Source organism: Chiloscyllium plagiosum, unplaced genomic scaffold (assembly GCF_037043375.1).
Source record: "Chiloscyllium plagiosum isolate Xiang-an unplaced genomic scaffold, Cpla_swu_hap1 HiC_scaffold_9, whole genome shotgun sequence".
NCBI lineage: Eukaryota > Metazoa > Chordata > Chondrichthyes > Orectolobiformes > Hemiscylliidae > Chiloscyllium > Chiloscyllium plagiosum.
The window spans coordinates 82,352,858-82,373,995 of NW_028270147.1; the positions used below are offsets into that span (position 1 = coordinate 82,352,858).

At 40.0% G+C, this 21,138-nt stretch overlaps 1 protein-coding gene across 10 annotated transcripts in view; it reads left to right on the plus strand.

Moving 5' to 3' along the window:
* prrc2c (proline-rich coiled-coil 2C) overlaps nt 1–21,138 on the plus strand; it is an 83,637-nt gene that overhangs the window by 52,112 nt on the left and 10,387 nt on the right. For all 10 annotated transcript variants that reach the window (XM_043699862.2, XM_043699868.2, XM_043699867.2 and 7 more), the window contains 6 exons: nt 32–117; nt 2,422–2,658; nt 7,013–7,264; nt 12,949–13,041; nt 19,827–20,013; nt 20,591–20,794. In XM_043699862.2, coding sequence (XP_043555797.2) covers nt 32–117; nt 2,422–2,658; nt 7,013–7,264; nt 12,949–13,041; nt 19,827–20,013; nt 20,591–20,794 — 1,059 coding nt within the window. The remainder of the gene's footprint in view (nt 1–31; nt 118–2,421; nt 2,659–7,012; nt 7,265–12,948; nt 13,042–19,826; nt 20,014–20,590; nt 20,795–21,138) is intronic.

The window sequence follows — 21,138 nt, forward strand, 5'->3', positions numbered from 1 at the left end:
ATGCCTTTTCTCATTTTTGTTTTTCTTCTAGTGGGACCGATTAGTCCTCCACAGCCTCCACCTGTCAGTGCATGGAATAAGCCCTTGACCTCATTTGGATCTTCCCCAACACCTGAGGCAAGTGTAATTATTTGCATAGTAATGTGTTGGATTTTAAAAATTTATCGTGTGCTGCTTCAGCAGTCCTAACTCTGGCAAGTTGATGTACATTATTTCTGAACGAGTAATACCTCATTTTTGCCAGAATAATACTGGCAATGCTGGTCAGGCAATATCTGAATTGAGCATATTAATTAATGTTTCTGGTCAGTGGTATTTTGTCAAAACCGGAAAGTGTTAGCGATGTAATGATTTTAAGAGTTATGTAGAAAAGAGGACAAAAGAGAAGGTCTGTTATAGGCTTTAAATGACAAGATAGAGATGTAAATCAGATGTATGATGTTATTATCTGGTTATAACTAATTGTTAAACCCATTGAGTTTGGAGGGTAGTAAGATGCATAATTGAAAGATACTGTTCCTTGAGCTTCACAGTGCAGAAGGCCAAAGAAATGAATTCTCCAGAATCTGATGATTTTGTTGTGGTAGCTTTTGCTATTTTATTTCCAAATGCCTTCCCACATAAATAAAGGGAATAAAGTTACTTCAAATAGGTTTTAAGCGCATAGTATATTTTTGCATGTGCAAATAATGGGTTGAACATAGTTGAAGTGCAATACTTTTCATGAACTGCGAATAAACTATTCAGCAACTTACAGCTATTGTGATTGCTGCCTCTCAGCAATTTCATTGGCAGATTTTTGATTAATTTCCAAATGAATAGGCAAGAATTAAGCAGGATGTCATCTATCCAATATGACTGTTTGCAGCATAGAAAGTGCTGGGGCAGAAAGGCCCAGAAAAGATGTATTAAGAAAATCGGATACAGTAGATTGGTCTGTTTAGGTCAAGCACTGAAGTGGTATAGCATGTTCTTTATCTTTGTAATAAGCACCGGTGGCTCAGTGCTCAATACCACTGCCTCACAGTACTAGGGACCCAGGTTTGATTCCACCCTCTGGTGACTTTGTGCATGCGTTTGCACATTCTTCCCCTGTTTGCGTTTGTTTCCTCTGAGTGCTCCGATTCTACCCGTAGTCCAAAGATATACAGGCTAGGTGGATTGGCAGTGCTACATTACTCCTTGTGTCCAGGGCTGTGCAGGTTATGTGGGAAATGCAGGATAACAGGGATAGGGTAGAGAGTGTGGGTCTGGGTGGGCTGCTCTTCAGAAGATCACTGTGGACTTGTTGGGCCAAGTTGCTTGCTTCCACACTGCAGGGCTTCTATGAATTGTAACAAATGAACTGACATGTTCTGATGGTGACTTATTCTGTATACTGAGCAGAATAGTTTGAACCAAGCATCCACTTATCCAGTATCAACAATAGAGAAGCAAGTGTAAAAGTCGCGTCTGCTTGAGGTTGCAAGAGGCTCTATCATTTGCACTGGGACGTGGTTTTTTTTAATATATATAGTTAGTGGAGAAATTGAGTTTGAGTCAGCAGTGTATTGCTAACAAGCCTGACTTTGTGCCCATATATGAGCGTGTTCTTTTCAGAAGGGATAATGCAGGAAAGGGGGATACCCAGTGGATGTTCTCCTATTTCATCTGCCTTAGCAACAAGCCCAAAGAACAATTATACCACCCTGGTTGAAGTCAAGGGTCAGTGCTGGTATCTTGCTGATTTGTATGCTGAGTACCTCACTTCAAAATGCACTTATCTCTGCAGTAACACATTGAGACTATTTAAGGCATATTATGCAGCCCTATTCTGCTCTTGGAACTTTACATAAAAAGTTGAAGCATATTCTGTTCTCTGGCATTGAAATCATAATGCTTCTTTGATAAGCGAAAAGTTTCCAAATTAAATCATTACTAATTTTCATGAATGCCACTCTCTAAATCTGATTTGAAAAATTTCACTCAACATTCAAAGGTAAGTATTCTTGCTTACGTAGATGACTATCTTTTCTTGATTCTACTTAAACATGCGCAAGCTTCCTAGGAACGTTGTCAAAACGTAACTTTTGTATTTCAAAAGAGATGTTTCAAAATATGTTTTCTCGATTGTATTTGTTTGCAGTCAGCCAGAGGTTGTTAGTTAGCAAAGCCAAGGGTTTTCATGATTCATTTTTACTCTATTATTTCTTCCCAGATTTTCTTGGTGAGAGAAAATAAACCAATTACCTGTCTTTTGTTAGACTTGTATTTAATTTCTTATTAATAATCATTCTTATCTAAATTTGCAGCATTGGAATAACTGCAGATTAATCAAATGTTCATATTCATCACTGACTTAGAAAGTCAATTGGGATTACTAATTAATACAATAATTTAATATAACTGCATCAACTGTATTCTCCATTCTCTTCCTTGTAGGGAACAGGTTCCAGTCAGGAGAGTGGAAGTGAGCTTGGTATTGATTCTGATCAGTTGGCAGCAAAAGTTAGCACCACCACCAGCACCACTATAACAGCTACTCCCAGCACCACTACTGCAACAGCTGCAACAGAGTGTGAAGTGACCTCAGCGGAAAAAGCTGCTGAAAATAAGTTGCCAGAGCCAAAAGAACAGAGACAGAAACAGCCTCGGGCAGGTCCGATCAAAGCACAAAAGGTAAACCACCTTTGCTGTAATTTGATGGGAAAATTGTAGTGAATTAATATATATATCCTGCAGAACATAGAACATACAATGCAGTACAGACCCTTCTCTCGATGGTTTCACAGGTTGATGCAATAATCTGAAACCTGTCTAACTTACACAATTCCATTTTCATCCTGATGTTTATCCAGTGACCATTTAAATGCCCTTAAAGTTGGCAAGTCTCCTGCTGTTGCAGGCAGGGCGCTCCATGCCCCTACTACTGAGTAAAGAAACTGCCTCTTGACATCTGTCCTATAACTATCACCCCACAATTTAAAGCTATGTCCCCTCGTGCTAGCCATCACCATCTGAGAAAAAAGGCTCTCACTGTCCACCCTATCTAACCCGTTGATTATCTTGTGCCTCAATTAAGTCACCTCTCAACCTTCTCTCTAATGAAAACCGCCTTAAGTCCCTCAGCCTTTCCTCTTAAGCTCTTCCGTCCATACCAGGCAACATGCTGGTAAATCTCCTCTGAACCCTTTCCAAACCACATCCTTCTATAACGGGGAGACCAGAACTATCAGCAATACTCCCAAGTGCGGCCGCACCAAAGTTTTGTACAGCTGCAACATGACCTCATGGCTCCGAAACCCAATCCCTCTACCAATAAAAGCGAACACACCATATGCCGCCTTAAAAACCCTATCGATATGGGTGGCAACTTTCAGGGATCTATGTACATGGACAACTAGATCTCTCTGTTCATTTACACTACCAACAATCTTACTATTAGCCCAGTACACTGTATTCTTGTTGCTCCTTCCAAAGTGAATCACCTTACACTTTTCTGCATTAAACTCCGTTTGCCACATCTCAGCCCAGCTCTGCAGCTTATCTCTGTCCTTCTATAATTTGCAACTATCGGCACTATCTACAACCCCACCAACTTTAGTGTCATCCACAAATTTAATAACCCATCCTTCTACTCCCTCATCCAGGTCACTTAAAAAAAATGACAAACAGCAGTGGCCCCAAAACAGATTCTTGCAGTTCACCACTAGAAACTGAAATCCAGGATGAGCATTTCCCATCAACGACCACCCTCTCTATCTTCTTTCAATTAGCCAATTTCTGATCCAAACCCTAAATCACTCTCAATCCCGAGTCTCCATGTTTTGTGGAATAGCCTACCATAGGGAACCTTATCAAATGCCTTACTGAAATCCATATACACCACATCAACCGCTTTACCCTCATCCACCTGTTTGGTCACCTTCTCAAAGAACTCAATAAGATTTGTGAGGCACGACCTACCCTTCACCAAACTCTGTTGACTATCCCCAACCAACGTATTCCTTTCTAGATGATAAATTCTATCTCTCAGAACCTTTTGTAACATTTTACACACAACCAAAGTATGTCCCACTGGTCTGTAATTCTCAGCATTGTCTCTATTCCCCTTCCTGAACAAGGGGAGACAGCATTTGCTATCCTCCAGTCTTCTGGCACGATTCCTGTACACAATGATAACATAAAGATCAAAGCCAAAGGCTCAACAATCTCCTCCCTGGTTTCCCAGAGAATCCTGGGAGAAATCCCATCTGGCCCAGGGGATTTCTATTTCCACACTTTCCAGAATTGCTAACACCACCTCCTTGTGAACCTCCATTCTGTCTCGTCCTGTCGCCTGTATCTCAGTATTCCTCTCGACAACATTTTTTTTCCAGTGTGAATACTGACGGAAAATATTCACTTAGTGCTTCTCCTCGGACTCCACACACCATTTCCCACTACTGTCCTTGATTGGCCCTAATCTTGCTCTAGTCATTCTTTTATTCCTGATATAACTATAGAAAGCTTTAGGGTTTCCTTGATCCTATGTGTCACAGACTTCTCATGTTCCCTCCTGGCTTTTCTTAGCTCTCTCTTTAGTTTTTCCTGGCTAACTTCTAACTCTCAAGCACACTGAGCCTTCACACTTCATCCTAATGTAAGCCGCTTTCTTGCTCTTGACAAGAGATCCAACTTGTTTAGTAAACCACAACTCCCTCACTTAATCACTTCCTCCCTCTCTGACAGGCACATAATTATCAAGGACATGCAGTAGCTATTCCTTGAATAAGCTCCACATTTCAATTCTGCCCATCCCCTACAGTTTCCTTCCCCATCCTATGCATCGTAAATCTTGCCTATTCGCATTAATTGCCTTTCTCCCAGCTATAACTCTTGCTGTGCAGTATATACCTATCCCTTTCCATCGGTAAACGTAACCGAATTGTGGTCACTATCACCAAAGTGTTCACCTAACTCCAAATCTAACATCTGGCCAGGTTCATTACCCAGTACTAAATCCAATCCAACCCCTTGTTGGCCTGTCTGCATACTGTCAGGAAGCCCTCCTGCACACATTGGACAAAAACTGACCCATCTAAAGTACTTGAACTATAGCATTTCCAGTCAATATTTGGAAAGTTAAAGTCCCCCGTAACAACTACCCTGTTACACTCGCTCCTACCCAGAATCATCTTTGCTATCCTTTCCTCTACATCTCTGGAAGTATTCGGAGTTGTATAGAAACCTCCTAACAGGGTGACCTCTCCTTACCTGTTTCTAACCTCAGCCCATACTACCTCAGGAGACGAGTCTTCAAACTTTCTTTTTGCCACTGTAATACTGTCCTTGACTAATAACGCCACACCTCCCCCTCTTTTGCCATCTTCTCTGTTCTTACTGAAACATCTAAATGCCAGAACCTGCAACAACCATTCCTGTCCCTGCTCTACCCATGTCTCCAAAATAGCCACAACATCAAAGTCCTAGGTACCAATCCATCATGCAAGTTCACTCACCTCATTCCAGATGCTCTTGGTGTTGACGTAGACCTACTTCAAACCACCTTCCTGCTTGCCAGTGCATTCTTGCAACCTTGATACCTTATTTCTGACCTCACTACTCTCAACCTCCTGGACACTGAAACTATAATTAGGTTCCCATCCCCCTGCTGAATTTGTTTAAACCCTCCTGAAGAGCATTAGCAAGTTCCCCCCACCCAGGATTTTGGTACCCCTCTGGTTCAAGTATAGACTATCCTGTTTGTTGAGGTCCCATCTATCCCAGAATAAGCCCCAATTATCCAGGTATCTAAAACCCTCCCTTCCTGCACCATCCCTGTAGCCAAGTGTTCAACTCCTCTCTTTCCCTATTCCTTGTCTTTTTATCACGTGACACAGGTAACAAACCAGAGATAACAACTGTTTGTTCTAGCTCTAAGCTTCTACCCTAGCTCCCTGAATTTCTGCCTTAAATCCCATCCCTTTTCCTATCTGTCATTAGTGCCTATGTGGAGCACAACTTGGGGCTGCTCCCCTTCCCCCTCAAGGATCCCAAAAACACGATCCAGGACATCATGAACCCTGGCACCTGGGGACAACACATCAGCTGTGAGTCTCTCTCATTCTCACAGAACCTCCTATCTATGGAGTCCCCAATGACTAATGCTCTGCTCCTCTACCCCTTTCCCTTCTGAACTTTAGAGGCAGACTGTGTGTAATTTACAGACTGTCTGTAATTGGTGTGTAAATTGTCCAGTTTGTCAGGAAGATGTACACTATTTTGTGGAATGATTTATATCACTCCACCGTCCCTCTCAAATGAGGTCACCATCAGCATTTTGACAAGTTTCAGGGATATGTATGTGCACTAATCGTTTGCTTAACACACCGTAGAATTTTACGGTTGCCATTTAACACTAGCATCTTTTTAATGCAGACACTTCTGTTCTTGCCAGGTTACCTAACTGCTTTGGCACAGAAAGGGAATAATTGAAACTAGCGTTTCATTCCCACAAATAGTGAATGGTTCTTAGATACGTAAAAATGTTTTTCATATTACGACTGTGTCCTTTATCAGACTTTTAATTTGACATTAATTCACTCTTGTCCATGATTTATCCAATTGTTGACCAATGCCCCATGATCAACACTTTCAACCAACTGTTTGCAGTGGTACTTTTGAGTTGAAGATTGGCATAAAATATCAACAGTATATTACAGTGTGACCCATTTCAGCAAATTCTAGGCCAAAAGTATATTTTGAGGTCAGTTTGGTTTGTAGTCAAAATATGATGCAAATCTTGAGATAAATCTGCTGAAAATTACTTTTTCCCAACCTATTAAACAGTGCACAAAAATCAAAGTATCCAGTAGATGGCAATGGCCAAAAAACAGTACCCAGGCTTTAATGTTAACAGATTTTAAACTTGACAGAAATTCATTAGTGTTAGTCACTGAAGCTGCATTTACAGCACGTCATTTTCTGGGTGACTTGTTACATTATATTTGGAGCTTCTTATGTCACGCTTATGGTTCAAACTTATCTTTAGATTCCAGATTTGAACCCAGCGGAGAACAAAGAACACAAACCTGGCCCCATTGGTAAGGAACGCTCAATGAAAAACAGGAAAGTCAAGGACGTACAGCAGACAGAAGTTGAAGGAAAAGATGAGCCTCCGGTTGGTAATATTGGGAGCCCAGAGCCTGCAGTAACACCGGAACCAAAGGTGGTAACTGATCTGAGCACGGAGGCAAAGACTGTGATCTCTGTTCCACCACCAGAATTTGAAGAAAATTCAAAGGTAGTTATGCAAAGTGGCTAATTAAATTTGATCATTAATAACCTGCCTTAATGTTATCCAACTCCAAGCATACCTTTTCATTTCATTTGGCAGCCAAACCTAAGTAATGGATTTGGCTTTATAGACACAAGCTGGCTGTCAGTTATTAACATTTTTAAATGACCACTTTCTTTTAGATATTTATCCACTAATATGTAGAGTCATAGCTAGTTCAGACAAAAGAAATGTATAGATAATGGTACGTGTCAGATTAATGGTTGCCATCTGTAAAATGACAGCTTTGATGTCTGGGCTCTGCTGAATTAACCAATCTCGACCCAAGATGCTTATGGAGTGGCGTAGGTAATTTGCTTTAGGAATTGCAGAAAATGGGAGCTAAGGCAGGCAACTGAGGTCTGCGAACCTGTTCTGACATTCAATATGATCATGTCTAATCATCCAACTCCATACATTTGAAGCCTTTTAGCCCCAAGAACTATATCTAGCTCACCTGAAAGCATTCAATGTTGTGACCTCATCAGCTTTCTGTGGCAGAGAATTCCACAGGCTCTCCACTCTCTTGGTAAATAAAGTTCTCTTCAACTCCGTCCTAAAGGGCCTACTACTTTATACTTTGATATGATTCTTGATTCTGGGTTCCTCGGTCATCAGGATAATCTTTCTACTATTTACCTTGTCTAGTTCTGTTGCAGTTTTTATAGGTTTCTATGTAAATCCCCTTCCAGCTCTTCTAAACTCTCTAATGAATGCAGTTTTACCTGAACCAATCCATTATAACGCATCAGTCCTGCCATCCCCGGAATCATTTTGATGATGTGTGGTTGTGCTGCAGTATAATCTCCATGATTATGGATGATTGCAGCAAGCCATCCTCACTCATGTCCTCAAAGCCTCTCACTATGAAGGCCAGCAATCCATTTGCTGTTTTTGCTGTCTCCTACACCTGCACGCTTTCAGCGTCCGGAGTATAAGGATACTGAGGTTTTGTTGCATCTCTCCCTTTGCAAATCAATCACCATTCCAGGTTATCTGCCTTCCTGTTTTACCAATATGGGTAATCCCTCATTTATCCACATTATATTTCATCTGGCATACGTTTTCCCATTCACTCAATTTGTCCAAATCACCCGAAGCATGTCTTCATCTTCCTCACAGTTCACCTTCCCAACTAGCTCTGTTGTCTGAAAACTTGGTGATATTTCATTTCCATTTATTCCCACTCTGTTCCCTGTCTATCAACCAGTTTTCTATCTAAATACACTATCACCTGTCCCCCACACATTAAGTTGATGTGCTAGTTTCTTAAGTGGGACCTTACCAAGTGTTCAATTAAATAGCATTCATAATGGCTCACCCTGCTAGTTATATCTTCTCAAATTCCCAGTGGATTTGTAAATCTGTTTTGTAAATCTAAGTTGACTCTGCCTGATCCTGTTAATTTTTCCCAAGTGTATTACTGTTAAATCTTTTGTTATGGATTGTAGCATGTTCCGTGCTACCAATGTCAAGCTAACCAATCCATAATTTCCAGTTTTCTCTCTGCCTCCTTTTAAGTATTGGGGTTACAATAGCTATTCTCCAATCTTGTGGGTGCTGTTTCAGAGTCTATAGAATCTTGAAAGATGACCACCAATGCATTCTCCATTTCTCGGGCCAGTTTCTTAAGATGTAGATTATTGGACTCTGGGGATTTTTCAGACTTAATCCTGTCATGCTGATTTCCTTCAGTTCCTCCCTCTTAGTAGACCCTGAGCTCCCCAACATTTGTGATTTTTTTTTCCCCTCTGTCCTGTTTTGTGAAGGCAGAACTGAAGCATGTATTTAGCTGGTCTGCCATCTTTGTTCCCCATTATAACTGCTTCATTTCTGACCGTAAAGGAACTATATTTGTCTTCACTAATCTTTTTACGTTTCACGTACAAACTGAGTGTAAAAGCCTCTTCCTGCAAGCTTGCATTTATACTCTATATTTTCCCTCCTCTCAATCACTTTATTTTCCCTTGAAACCTAAACTACTTGCAGTCCTCAGATCTTTGGCCATTTTATATGCCTGCTGCTTGGATCTGATGCTATCCCTAATTACCCCTGTTTCCCATGGTCAGATCATGTTTCCTGTTTTATTTTTGTGCTAGACCAGAATGAACAACACTTTTTTTTTCAATTCAAACAATTAAATTCTCATGAGATGTGCTGTCAGTAGCTGGACAAGCATTTATAGGCTGTCCCTCGTTGACCATGAGGTGGTTGCGGTGATCCTAATCCATGGAGACTTGAAACTTTTTGTCAGTGTGTATCCACCATCATCCTTTAAATAGCTTTCACCAGATTATCATAGCCAACTCTCATGTTAAACCATTGTAGCTTCATTTATTTAGATTCAGCACTTTAGTCTCCTAATTAACTAAGTCACGCTCCATTTTAATGGGTTTTATCATATTTTGGTCACTGTTCCCATGGAGCGTTGTATAGATAGATAGATTGAACAGGTGATTGGCACATTATCTAGCCCTGTATGTGGACCTGTATGGTTTTTAACCTTTTATTCTCTGCCCCTCTTTTTATTATTTTCCATGCTGTCTTTCATTTTTTTTCCCTTGCTTCCCTGTCGTCTGCCCCCCAGTATAAGTTCCTCCCCCCGCCCCATTTTAGTTTATACCTTTCCCTAACTGCTCTCCGAGGTCATGACTTCTGGTCCTGATCAAGTGTATTCAGGTTGTGCTGATCCCAATGTATCAGGAATCTGAAAGGCTCACACTCACCCCATCCCTGTAGCCATGTATTCATCTGATACGTGTTTTTCCTCTGAGTAGCTCATGGCATTGGCAACAATCCTGAGATCACTACCTTTAACATCTGACTTTGTAACATGCGTTCTATATAGTCCCTGTATTCTGCTTTTAGAACCTCATTCCTCTTTTTACATGTCACTGGTACCAATGTGCCACAACCACTGACTGCTCAGTATCCCATTCCAGAATGTACTGCAACTGCTCCAAGACATCCTTGAACCTAGTACCTGGGAGGCAGCATCCTGGAGTTTCATTTAGTCACACAAACGTCTGTCTATTCTTTTATGATTGGATACCCTATTACTACAGTGTTCCCAAAGTTATTCTTTCTCTCCAGTGCAGCAGAGCTAATCATGGTGCAACAAATTTGGTTGTTGCTATCTTTCTCTGAGAAGCCATTCTCCCCACCCACCCTAAACAGTATTCAAATTAGCACATCTGTTCTGCAGGGAATGGCCTCAGGAAATTTATGCACTGCCTGCCTAGTCCTTTTACCTTGGTCATCCATTCCCTCCCTACTGGTGGAGTTATAGCCTGCAGAGTGACTACCTCTGTATCATGAACAGTTCCAACCTCGTAGATGCTCCACAATCTTCAGCAGCAGCTCTAATTCAAACACTCAGCCTTGTAGGAACTGCGGCTAGAGACACGTGTAGCACACATTCTGGGCACTGAAGCTATGTCTGACCACCCAATAGAGGGGGAGGAGCATGTCACAGCCTTGACCTCTCCTTCCATGTCAAAACTTTCAATTAAATGCTTAGTTTGCTCTTAAATCAAATAATGTTAATTACGTCAGGCCTTTCTTGTCTAGACCTCTGCACTACCGTTTACAAATTAAAAGCCCCAAAATGAAGACCTTACAACTATATTAGCGATTAAAACAGTATAAATATTCATCTGACCTTAATCAGACAGTCACCTATTTCCTCTTGCCCCATGTCATTGTTTGAATCCTGATGTTACCTCAGGAGCTCAGTCTCTGGTTTCAATGAAGCTTTGTTGTGTTGCTCCTTTTAAAGTTGTTCGACCACTCTGCTCAGCTGTTCCCCACTAGGTTTACCCTCTCCAGCCACAGTGCTCTATTCCCTGCTTAACAGTGATGCTGACTGCAGGACTCTTACCAGACTCTGAGTTAAGAAGAGGAATTATTAACAGGATTACTGCACCTTGTCACTACACAGTGAGAGCTATTAGAAATGACTGTATGTAGATTCCTTGAAGGCACAATGAGGTTGTGCTGTGACATTACCTTGTGGCAACATTCACTGTCAAAGTTCACAAATAATATCACATCACTGAAGATGTAACATCTTAAAGGGTAAAGAAGAGAAAATTGGTGAGAAGCAATGGTGTATTTTGAAAACCTGTCATTTAAATTTTTAAGTCTTTATATAACCTATTTTTCTAATCAACCTGTTCAGAGTTGTTATTACACACCTCTGGAGCAGGTGGGACTTGAACCTGGAATCTCTGGTTCAGAGATACTACCACTGTGCCACATGAGCCGTTGAAAACTTGTCAGTTACATGTGTTGTTGATACCCAACATATTGTCAAATGCTAAAGAGGGTTGGCTAATTAGAATGTTAACTGGTCCACTGTGGTTTGTGGTGGTGAAATGGGACTCTCGACAACAGCCCCAAATTGGATAGACAGTGGAATAATTCTCAAGCACATAACGAGCATTAACATTGCCAGATGTCTTGCTTTATCTTAGAGTCTTCTCCAATCAGAATAAATCATTAGCTCTTCATATTCGAGCATCTTCATTTGCTAGTTCCACTAAAATGAAAATGTAGATTTGATTTTCGTGCAAACTTAAATTCAGAAGTTTCTGCAACCCCCAGAAAAAATCTGTGTGAATGGAGAGAAATATCAAGAAGACATTTGATAGCGATTATTGAACAACTACATCCTAATCCCCAACTTTGTTATTTTGAACCTGTTATTCCAGGGCAAGCTGTAATCCGGACTTTGATCTAGTTACTGCAAATGTACAGATTCATCCTTTTATTTAAGATGAGATTCTTTTACAAACAAAACTGCACTATATAGGTTTTAGTGTTGTGCCTTATTTATTTTAATAAACTTGTCTAAAGTCCCAAGAGATCTGTTCAGACTTGTAAAATACAGCAATTAAGAAAACCCTTAAGTAAATTTCTACGGTGCACTGTAGTAACTTGCTCAGCTTCCTTTTGATAACATGAGCCTGCCTTCCGGAAAGCACTGCAGGTGTATTTGATTCAAGTGCCCAAATTGCATAGACTACAAAGCTCAGAGAAGGCAGCTCACCAACACCACTTCAAGAGCACTGTTAGCCAGTGAGGCTAATACTCCTGGAGAAGAAAAAAAAAGTCAAGTTTAAATGCGTTTTAAGTTATTAGCACTCTACCATCTTGTGGAAGCACAGATTTTAGTTCTTTTCAAACCATTGTGCATGGAACTAGTTCACCGCTAATAAGCAGCAAAAGTAAAAAGGAATTAGAGACATAGATGGAAGAGTGCCTGAGCTTTGATGGCCATCATATGTGGGAAATCTGGATATCCCCAAATTGCAATATTTCCATTCATGCAGTCGTGAAGGAAAATCAATAAAGTTCCAAATCAGAATGGTGTGTGGTGGAGGGGTTTCCATTCATTTTGCACACTGGAAATTTTGAACTGCTATTCTAGATGGTTTTTAAAGTGGCTGGTTTTGGATATGTTGGCACACATTTCCAAGTAGTGGGAAAAAAGATGAGAATATTTGATATTTACATAAAATTGATAAAATAAGGTAAAACATTGATTAGAGCAAATGCATTTGTATTTTGTATATTTATGTTAATGTGATATCAAATGTACCGTATGATGATTTTAACGTAAATTCTGAACATGCAAACTTAAATTTTAGGAATCCATGACTGATTACACAGCACCTTCTTCCTCACTGTCAGATTCTGCTTCAAATGACAGTGGCAAAATAGAGGATTCCCTGGTCAGCAATGTAAGTGAGCCGATACAGAGGATGTTCTTATTTTCTTGTGCATCTTGAATTACAGTTCCACTTCTCGAATGCTTATTATCTGAGGAGTGTTGGCTGAGTAATGGATTTTATGCTGAGACCTGCACCTATTGTTTGAGTAATCTCTTTACCAGGTTAAGTATATGATGGCTGTGTATAAAATTTAAATCGAAATGACACCAAATGTTTATTCACATTTGTAACAATTACTCTTATTTTACTTTTGGAATAAGACTTACTTTAAAGTTTGTTTATTTGAATAAACATAGCCTAAATACAATTTAAATGTTCCTGCTCCCTAAGCACATTTTTGAAACATGGTGTAAATAAAATTGGCCAAAATTTTGAGTCATAAATTAATCAGAAACCTACATTGCTCTGTACCATCACAATCCTCCTGTGTAAACAAGAATAAGGATAATACGTGTAGTATTATATTAAATATAATTATTAGTTGGGGATTTTTCTAAACCTTTTCAGATACTGTAGTTTTTGTAGTTCTAGTGAGAGTGTGTGTGTTGCCTGCATTTCAGGTACCCCTGCCCCACACCCTTCCCATCCCCAGGAGGGAGACTCTGCAACAGAGCTCCAGCCTGACACCAGTCTCTCCCAGCACTGTCAACTTCACCCTCAAGGTATGTACTTGATCCCTATAGGGGTATTTTGATGTGCAGGGAGAGCTGGGTGAAATGCATTTTATACATTGTTTGTGGAGTTTGCACATTCTTCCTGTGTCTGCGTGGGTTTCCTCCGGGTGCTCCGGTTTCCTCCCACAATCCAAAAATGTGCAGGTTAGGTGAATTGGCCACGCTAAATTGCCCGTAGTGTTAGGAGAATGGGTCTGGGTGGGTTACGCTTCGGCAGGTTGGTGTGGACTTGTTGGGCTGAAGGGCCTGTTTCCACACTAAGTAATCTAATTTACCCTGCGTTTTACCTTCCATCTACCTGATTATCCCATGACCATGAAACCTTTCATAGTTTGTAATAGTGGCTAATCCTTAATATTTCTAATAATCTGATATATGCTTTAAGGCTGAAGAGCAAAAATATGAGGCGATTGTACTTTATCCAAAACAAAGGTACTTTACCTACAGTGCTAGGATTACTTCAAGCTGTTTTTTTTTTCAATTTAACTGCAAATGCAGATAGATGACTGTACACTGAGGTTCTCTTGTAAGTTGCATTTGTGTTGTCAATAATTTGCCTCATAAGATGCGCTCAACTTGTTGGAACACCTCTGGAAGGCAGTTGTATTTGTTATCTTCTGTGAATCACTTTCTTTGAAAGCCAGATAACATTAGCATTCTATCAGTGTCCCAGCAGATAGTGAGAATTAATCCTCTTGATTTCAGATCGGATTATGACTTTCGGTCCCAAGTTTTAATGATTGATGAGGACAAGGTATAAGGAGATGAAGTGTTTAAAGAAAAGATATACATACATACTAACCTTTTTCAGTCATTGCAACAAGAGGCATGAATTTAAAAATGTGACTCAAACGAAATTTGTGAAATGGCAACTGTTCCAGTGTGTTGTGAGGCTTTTATATGCTTCTAAAGGTGTCCAGAACGGTACACAATTATCCAACTGACACCTAATAAATCTGTAAAGGTTTATCTTGACTTCCTTGCTTGCTTCATTTGGTGTCCATGTTTTGTCCTACGAAATAAAACATCCCATATGTTTTCTTAATGACCTTAACAATTTGCACTGTTACTTTGTGCGTATGTACCTCGGATCTTTCAAAATAAGATTATGTTGACCCTTCCTCCCGAATGCATCACTTCGTACTTAACCTACCCTAATTTGCATCTGTTGTGTCTGCCCATCTCCATGAATGTCCTTCTGAAGCCAGTTGCTATTCTCATTATTTGGTCAAAAATTGTACATCCTAAACCCAAGTCAATCTGATTTGTATGAAACAAGAAAAACAAAGGTCCTAATGCTAATATTCTATAATATTTCAGAAATATTGGTTCTGTTGAATCTGTCAATATGTTTTTCACTGATTCCACACCAAGGTGACAGGATAATAGAGAATTCATGGTGGGGTTTAGGGGTTCCAGAGGGTTCTGAGATAGGGAAGGATTACACTATTCCTGGATTTAAATTTAAGGCCGAGACAAGCCAAGGGAATTAGAGTAATTAAGTCTGAAGGTGACAGACATAGATGAAAGTTTCAGCAGTATTTGGTTTCAGGCAGATGTAGAATTGAGTGTTCTAGAAACTCACTTTAGCAATTTGTAGAGGATATGGCATCAGAAATTCAGCTTTCTTTGAGACAGGCATCATTTCAAGTGTCAGTTGTCTTGAGATAGATAGTGTGGAGTTTTTCTGAAAATGTCTATCATCTTGTTTAGCTGGATGAAATTGCATCTGAATGAAGACAAAGGTATGGTTGGTAAGTGTAGGGAAAGCTGGATGAGTAGAGAAATTAAGGTTTTGGTTAAGAAAAAGAGGAAAGCATATGTCAGGTACAGACAAGAGATCGAGGGAATCCTTAGAGTATAAAGTAGGGGAATACTTAATAGGGAAATCAGGAGGGCAAATAGAGTGCATAAGATAGCTTTGGCAAATAGGGTTAAGGAGAATCCAAAGGGATTTTATAAATATATTTAAGGACAAAAGGGTAACTCTGGAGAGAATAAATAGTGCCCCTCAAAGATCAACAAGGCAGCCTATGTGTGGAGATGGGGGAGAAACTAAACGAGTATTTTGCATCAGTGTTTACTGTGGAGAAGAACGTGGAAGATACAGAATATGCAGAAATAGATGGTGACATCTTGAAAAATGTCCATATTACAGAGGAGGTGGTGCTGGATGTCTTGAATTGCATATAAGTGGATAAATTCCCCAGGACCTAATCGGGTGTACCCTAGAACTCTGTGGGAATTCTGGGCCCCTTGCTGAGATACTTGAATCATTGATAGTCCCAGGTGAGGTGCCGGAAGACCTGGAGGTTGGCTAACATGGTGCCACTATTTAAGAAAGGTGGTAAGAAAAAGCCAGGGAACTATAGTGGAGTGGGCCTGATGTCTGTGGTGGGCAGATTGTCTGAGGGAATCCTGAAGGACAGGATGTATGTGTATTTGGAAAGGCAAGGACTGATTAGGGATAGTCAACAAGGCTTTGTGCGTGGGAAATCACGTCTCATGAACTTGAGTTTTTTTAAGGAAGTAACAGATCAGATAGGCTAATGGGCTGAAGATTGAAGGAGTGGCAGATGGAGTTTAATTTCGATAAATGCAAGGTGCTGCATTTTGGAGACGCAAATCAGAATAGGACTTATGCACTTAATGGTAAGGTCCTAGGGAGTGTTGCTGAACAAAGAGACCTTGGAGTGCAGGTTCATAGTTACGTGAAAGTAGAGTAGATAAGGTAATGAAGAAGTCGTTTGTTATGCTTTCCTTTATTGGTCAGAGCATTGAGTATAGGAGTTGGAAGGTCATGTTGCAGCTGTACAGGACATTGGTTAGGCCACTTTTGGAACATTTTGTGCAATTCTGGTCTGCCTTTTAGAAGGATGTTGTGAAACATGAAAGGGTTCAGAAAAGATTTACAAGGATGTTGCCAGGGTTGGAGGGTTTGTGCTATAGGGAGAGGCTGAATAGGCTGGGGCTATTTTCCCTGGAGTTTCAGAGGCTTTGGGGGGGGGGGGGGGGGGGGGGTGACCTTTATAGGTATTCCATCTGCCACCCACTAAGTGTGAAGTTGAGAGGAGTCTGAGGAGAGGCGCTAAATAATTTTTTGTCGGTATTCACACTAGAAAAAGACAATGCTTTCAAGAAGATTACAGGCTACTAGATTAGACAGGTTGATGCTCACAAGGAAAAGATTAGCAATGCTGGAAAATGTGAAAATAGATAAGTCCCCTGGGCCCGAAGGGATTTATCCTAGGATTCTCTGGGAAGCTAGGGAGGAGATTGCAGAGCCTTTTGCTTTGATCTTTGTCATCATTGTCGACCGAATAGTGCCAGAAGACTGGAGGATAGCAAATGTTGTCCCCTTGTTCAAGAAAGATATTAGAAACAACCCTAATTATAGACCTGTGAGCCTTACTTCAGTTGTGGGTTAAGTGTTGGAAAGAATCATAAGAGAGAGAATTTGTAATCTTGAAATGAATAATTTGATTAGGGGTAGTCCGTGCTGTTTTATGAAGGGTAGGTCATGCCTTACCAACTTTAAGTTCTTTGGGAAGGTGACCAAACAGGTGGATGAGGGTAAAGCGGTTGATGTGGTGCATATGAATTTCAGTAAAGTGTTTGCTAAGGTTCCCCATTGTAGGCTATCGCAGAAAATATGGAGGCATGGGATAGAGGGTGAATTAGCAGTTTGAATCAGAAATTAGCTTGTTGTGAGAAAACAGGATGGTGGTTGATGGGAAATGTTCATTTACTAGTGGTGTACTGCAAGGATCTGTTTTGGGGCCACTGTTTATTTTTATAAATAACCTGGATGAGGACGAAGAAGGATGGGTTAGTAAATTTGCAAATGACAAGTCGGTGGAGTTGTGGACAGTGCGGAAGGATGTTGCAGGTTACAGAGGAACATAGGTAAGCTGCAGAGCTGGGCTGAAAGGTGGCAAATGGAGTTTAATCTGGAAAAGTGTGAGGTGATTCACTTTGGAAGGAGTAACCTGAATAGAGAGTACTGGGCTAATGGTAAGATTCTTGGTAGTGTGGATGAGCAGAGAGATCTCTGTCCACGTGCATAGATCCTCGAAAGTTGCCACCCAGGTTAATAGCGTTCTTTAGAAGAGGAGGCATACAGTGTGTTAACTTCTATTGGTAGAGGGATTGAGTTTTGGAGCCATGAGGTCAGGATGCAGCTGTACAAAACTGGTGTGGCCACACTTGGGGTATTGTGTACAGTTCTGGTCGCTGCATTATATGAAGAATGTGGAAGCATTGGAAAAGGTGCAGAGAAGATTTACCAGGATGTTGCCTGGTATAGCGCGAAGGTCTTATGAGGAAAGGCTGTGGGACTTGAGGGTGTTTTTGTTAGAGAAGAAGATTGAAAAGTGACTTAATAGAGACTTACAAGATGTTCAGAGGATTAGATAGGGTGGACAGTGAGAGCCTTTTTCCATGGATGGTGATGGCTAGCACAAGGGACATAGCTTTAAAATGAAGGGTGATAGATATAGAACAGATGTCAGAGGTAGGTTCTTTACTCAGAGTAGTGAGGGCATGGAACATTGTGCCTGCAGCAGTAGTGGACTCACCATCATTAAGGGCATTTAAATGGTAATTGGATAAACATATAGATGAAAATGGAATAGTGTAGATTAGGTGGGCTTCAGGTTAGTTTCACAGGTCGGTGCAACATAGAGGGCCGAAGGGCCTGTACTGCGCTGTAATGTTCTATGTTCTACTTGCTCATTCTCCTATTGTGTCCTTCTACAGCCTCCCTGCCTCCGCAGCACAACCTGTCCACCTGTCTTTGTTGCTAATTTTGCAGATAATACAATGTACTCAGTTCCTTCATCCATATCATTAATATGTAATGTGAATAGTTGTGGTCCCGACCCTGACACCTGCGGAACTCCACTAGTCACCGACTGCCATCCTGAAGAGAACCCTTTTATCCACAAATTAATGGTATTATAATTGTGTAGTTACCATTTACACAGGCATGAGAGAGGAGCTGGCCAGAATTGTTTGGGTTTCGGTTGTGTTGGCACTCAGGCTTTATCTTGTTTTTATTTGTGTATTTAAATCCTTTTAATCAAATTGTGAAACCCAGCTAGATTTAATGGCTGTAAAATCTGCCACCGTGCCTGTCCAACAGTGGTACATATGAGCAGTCACTGGGTCGCAATTTTGGACAGCATAGCTTATTTGCAGAACTAATGCTAGCCTTTGAGTGCTAACTTAAAAGACCTGGAATAATAGAGAATCCTAGAAGAAGATTCATAAATCCTGCTTGTTAATTCTATCTCCACATACAAAGTAAAGTCGGAACTACAGTGGAAATGTGTCAAATAACTTGTGTTTAGACAATTTTGCATTTCTTCTGTACAATGCCAATTCCACTAAAACATAATAAATAGCAGTGATCTATGATGTAGGTGGGTTAAGCATAGGGATTGTGAATGGGGTGATCCTTTAAATTGTGGAAATCGAGATAGGGATTGGAAATATCTTATTCAAAAGATAAGTAATAAGATTTTGTCTAATTTGACTTAAAATATTACATTTTAGAAATTGCAACAAGATTGATTTTGGGCATTTTGTAAAATATTTGGACACATTAATCCTTCTACTCTGCAAAATGTTTGAAAAGCTCGTAATTCTAAACTATGTTTGGAACTTGTGAGCATGTCATTAACAGTACTGTTTAATGGAATGCAATAATCCAGTGTATATGATATTTTTAACATACTTTGAGAATCTATCTTTGTAGGCTAGGGCAATGTAGATCAACTTTGTCCCCAGGGTTTTCTCACAACTAGCTGCTGTTCCGTGTAGCACTATGGTAGTTAATTTTTTTTCCTGACCTTTGACTGAGGATGGTTATCATTGAACTTTTGAATATAGCATCAGATTATTTTGCAAGCTGGTATGAGATGCGCTATTTTGTTGATTTGCATTTCAGTAGCTATATACCATTATATTTCTATCATATGGAAATCATTTTGTCATCTCATTTGTATTATTTATGGGTTAATGTTTGGGATACAAAATTGTGATGTTAAAGATTCCTAAGTAAGGAGAAAGATGATTTTGAACATGAGAAAAAAATGAACACTACATTTTTTTTTTAAGATGGAATGTGCACGAAAGGCATGGGAGAATTCACCAACTATAGGAGAAAAAAACTCTCCAGCGACATCTTCAGCACCACCAATCACCAGTGCTAATGGAAGTAGCAGTAGCACTTACAGTTCCTTCTCCAGTGCTTCCATGCCTCCGATTCCAGTGGCCTCAGTCACTCCCACAACACCCTTATCTGGTAAATAAGTAGCAGCTCTGTTTTGTATAGTACTTCATGACTGCTTTATGTTACATTTTGTGATATGCTGATCATTTTCCTTTTCACATTGATTTAGTTTTATTTCAAAAATGGTTTATCTGCAAAGTTATTTGACATTTTCGGCCTTAGCAAATTCAAAAATTGATGTTTCCGCTGGTTTTGCAAGACCTGATTTGTTGGAAGTTGACCATGCTATCGATCCAATTCGCCAAAAACAAAAAGCAGTTTTACTGTGTTGATGTTTCCCCAGTAATTAGATTGTCGAGTCATTTACCTGTCCTGAAATGGGGAATTTTCATGCATTATTCATTTTTATAATTAATTTTTGCTTACTAAACCTAGAAATATTTTCACAAATCATTTTTGTCTCAAATGCCTAGAATCCAATTGTTATAGATATCTATAATGAAACAAAGTTGTGATCGTATTTGCCATTTACACTATCTTTACAACTGCATCCTATCTTTTTTAACTTGAATAAATTTAGATAACTGCTAAAATATACATTTATATGTATTTGTATGTATAAGTGATGTGATTATTTTGCTGTCACTAGGAGCAGGGACATATACTACCTCCTCGCTGAATACAAAAGCAACTACCACCTCTGACCCACCCAACATCTGTAAAGTAAAACCTCAGCAGCTGCAAAATGGTAACATGGCTCCAGCAAGCCATTTCTCACAACTTAGCTGTGTGACATCACTCATCCCTCCACAACAACCAAGTCCACAGGTGTATGTCTCCCAATCTGCAGCAGGTACGCAATGAAAATTCTGTTCAGCCTATTCTGAAGGTGCTAGTGCAATTAAGTTTTTCAATTCAAATTGTTGAATTTCAGTTAAAGAGCATCTTTATACTGCCCAGTGCACGAATGATCTGTGAACTTCACGAGAAAATACAGCATACGTTGACCTAATAGAGTAAACCAGATTTCAAAATTCTACCCAAACTATTAGCAGCCCTTGTTTGTTGAAAATCTATGTTCCTCCATGATTATTTACTTTGCTTTGATAGGAATAGCAGTTAAGGATGACTGGCATGGTCTCATGGTTATTAACTACACACTGTTTTGTTCCTTTAGTTGTATGTACATGTTCTATC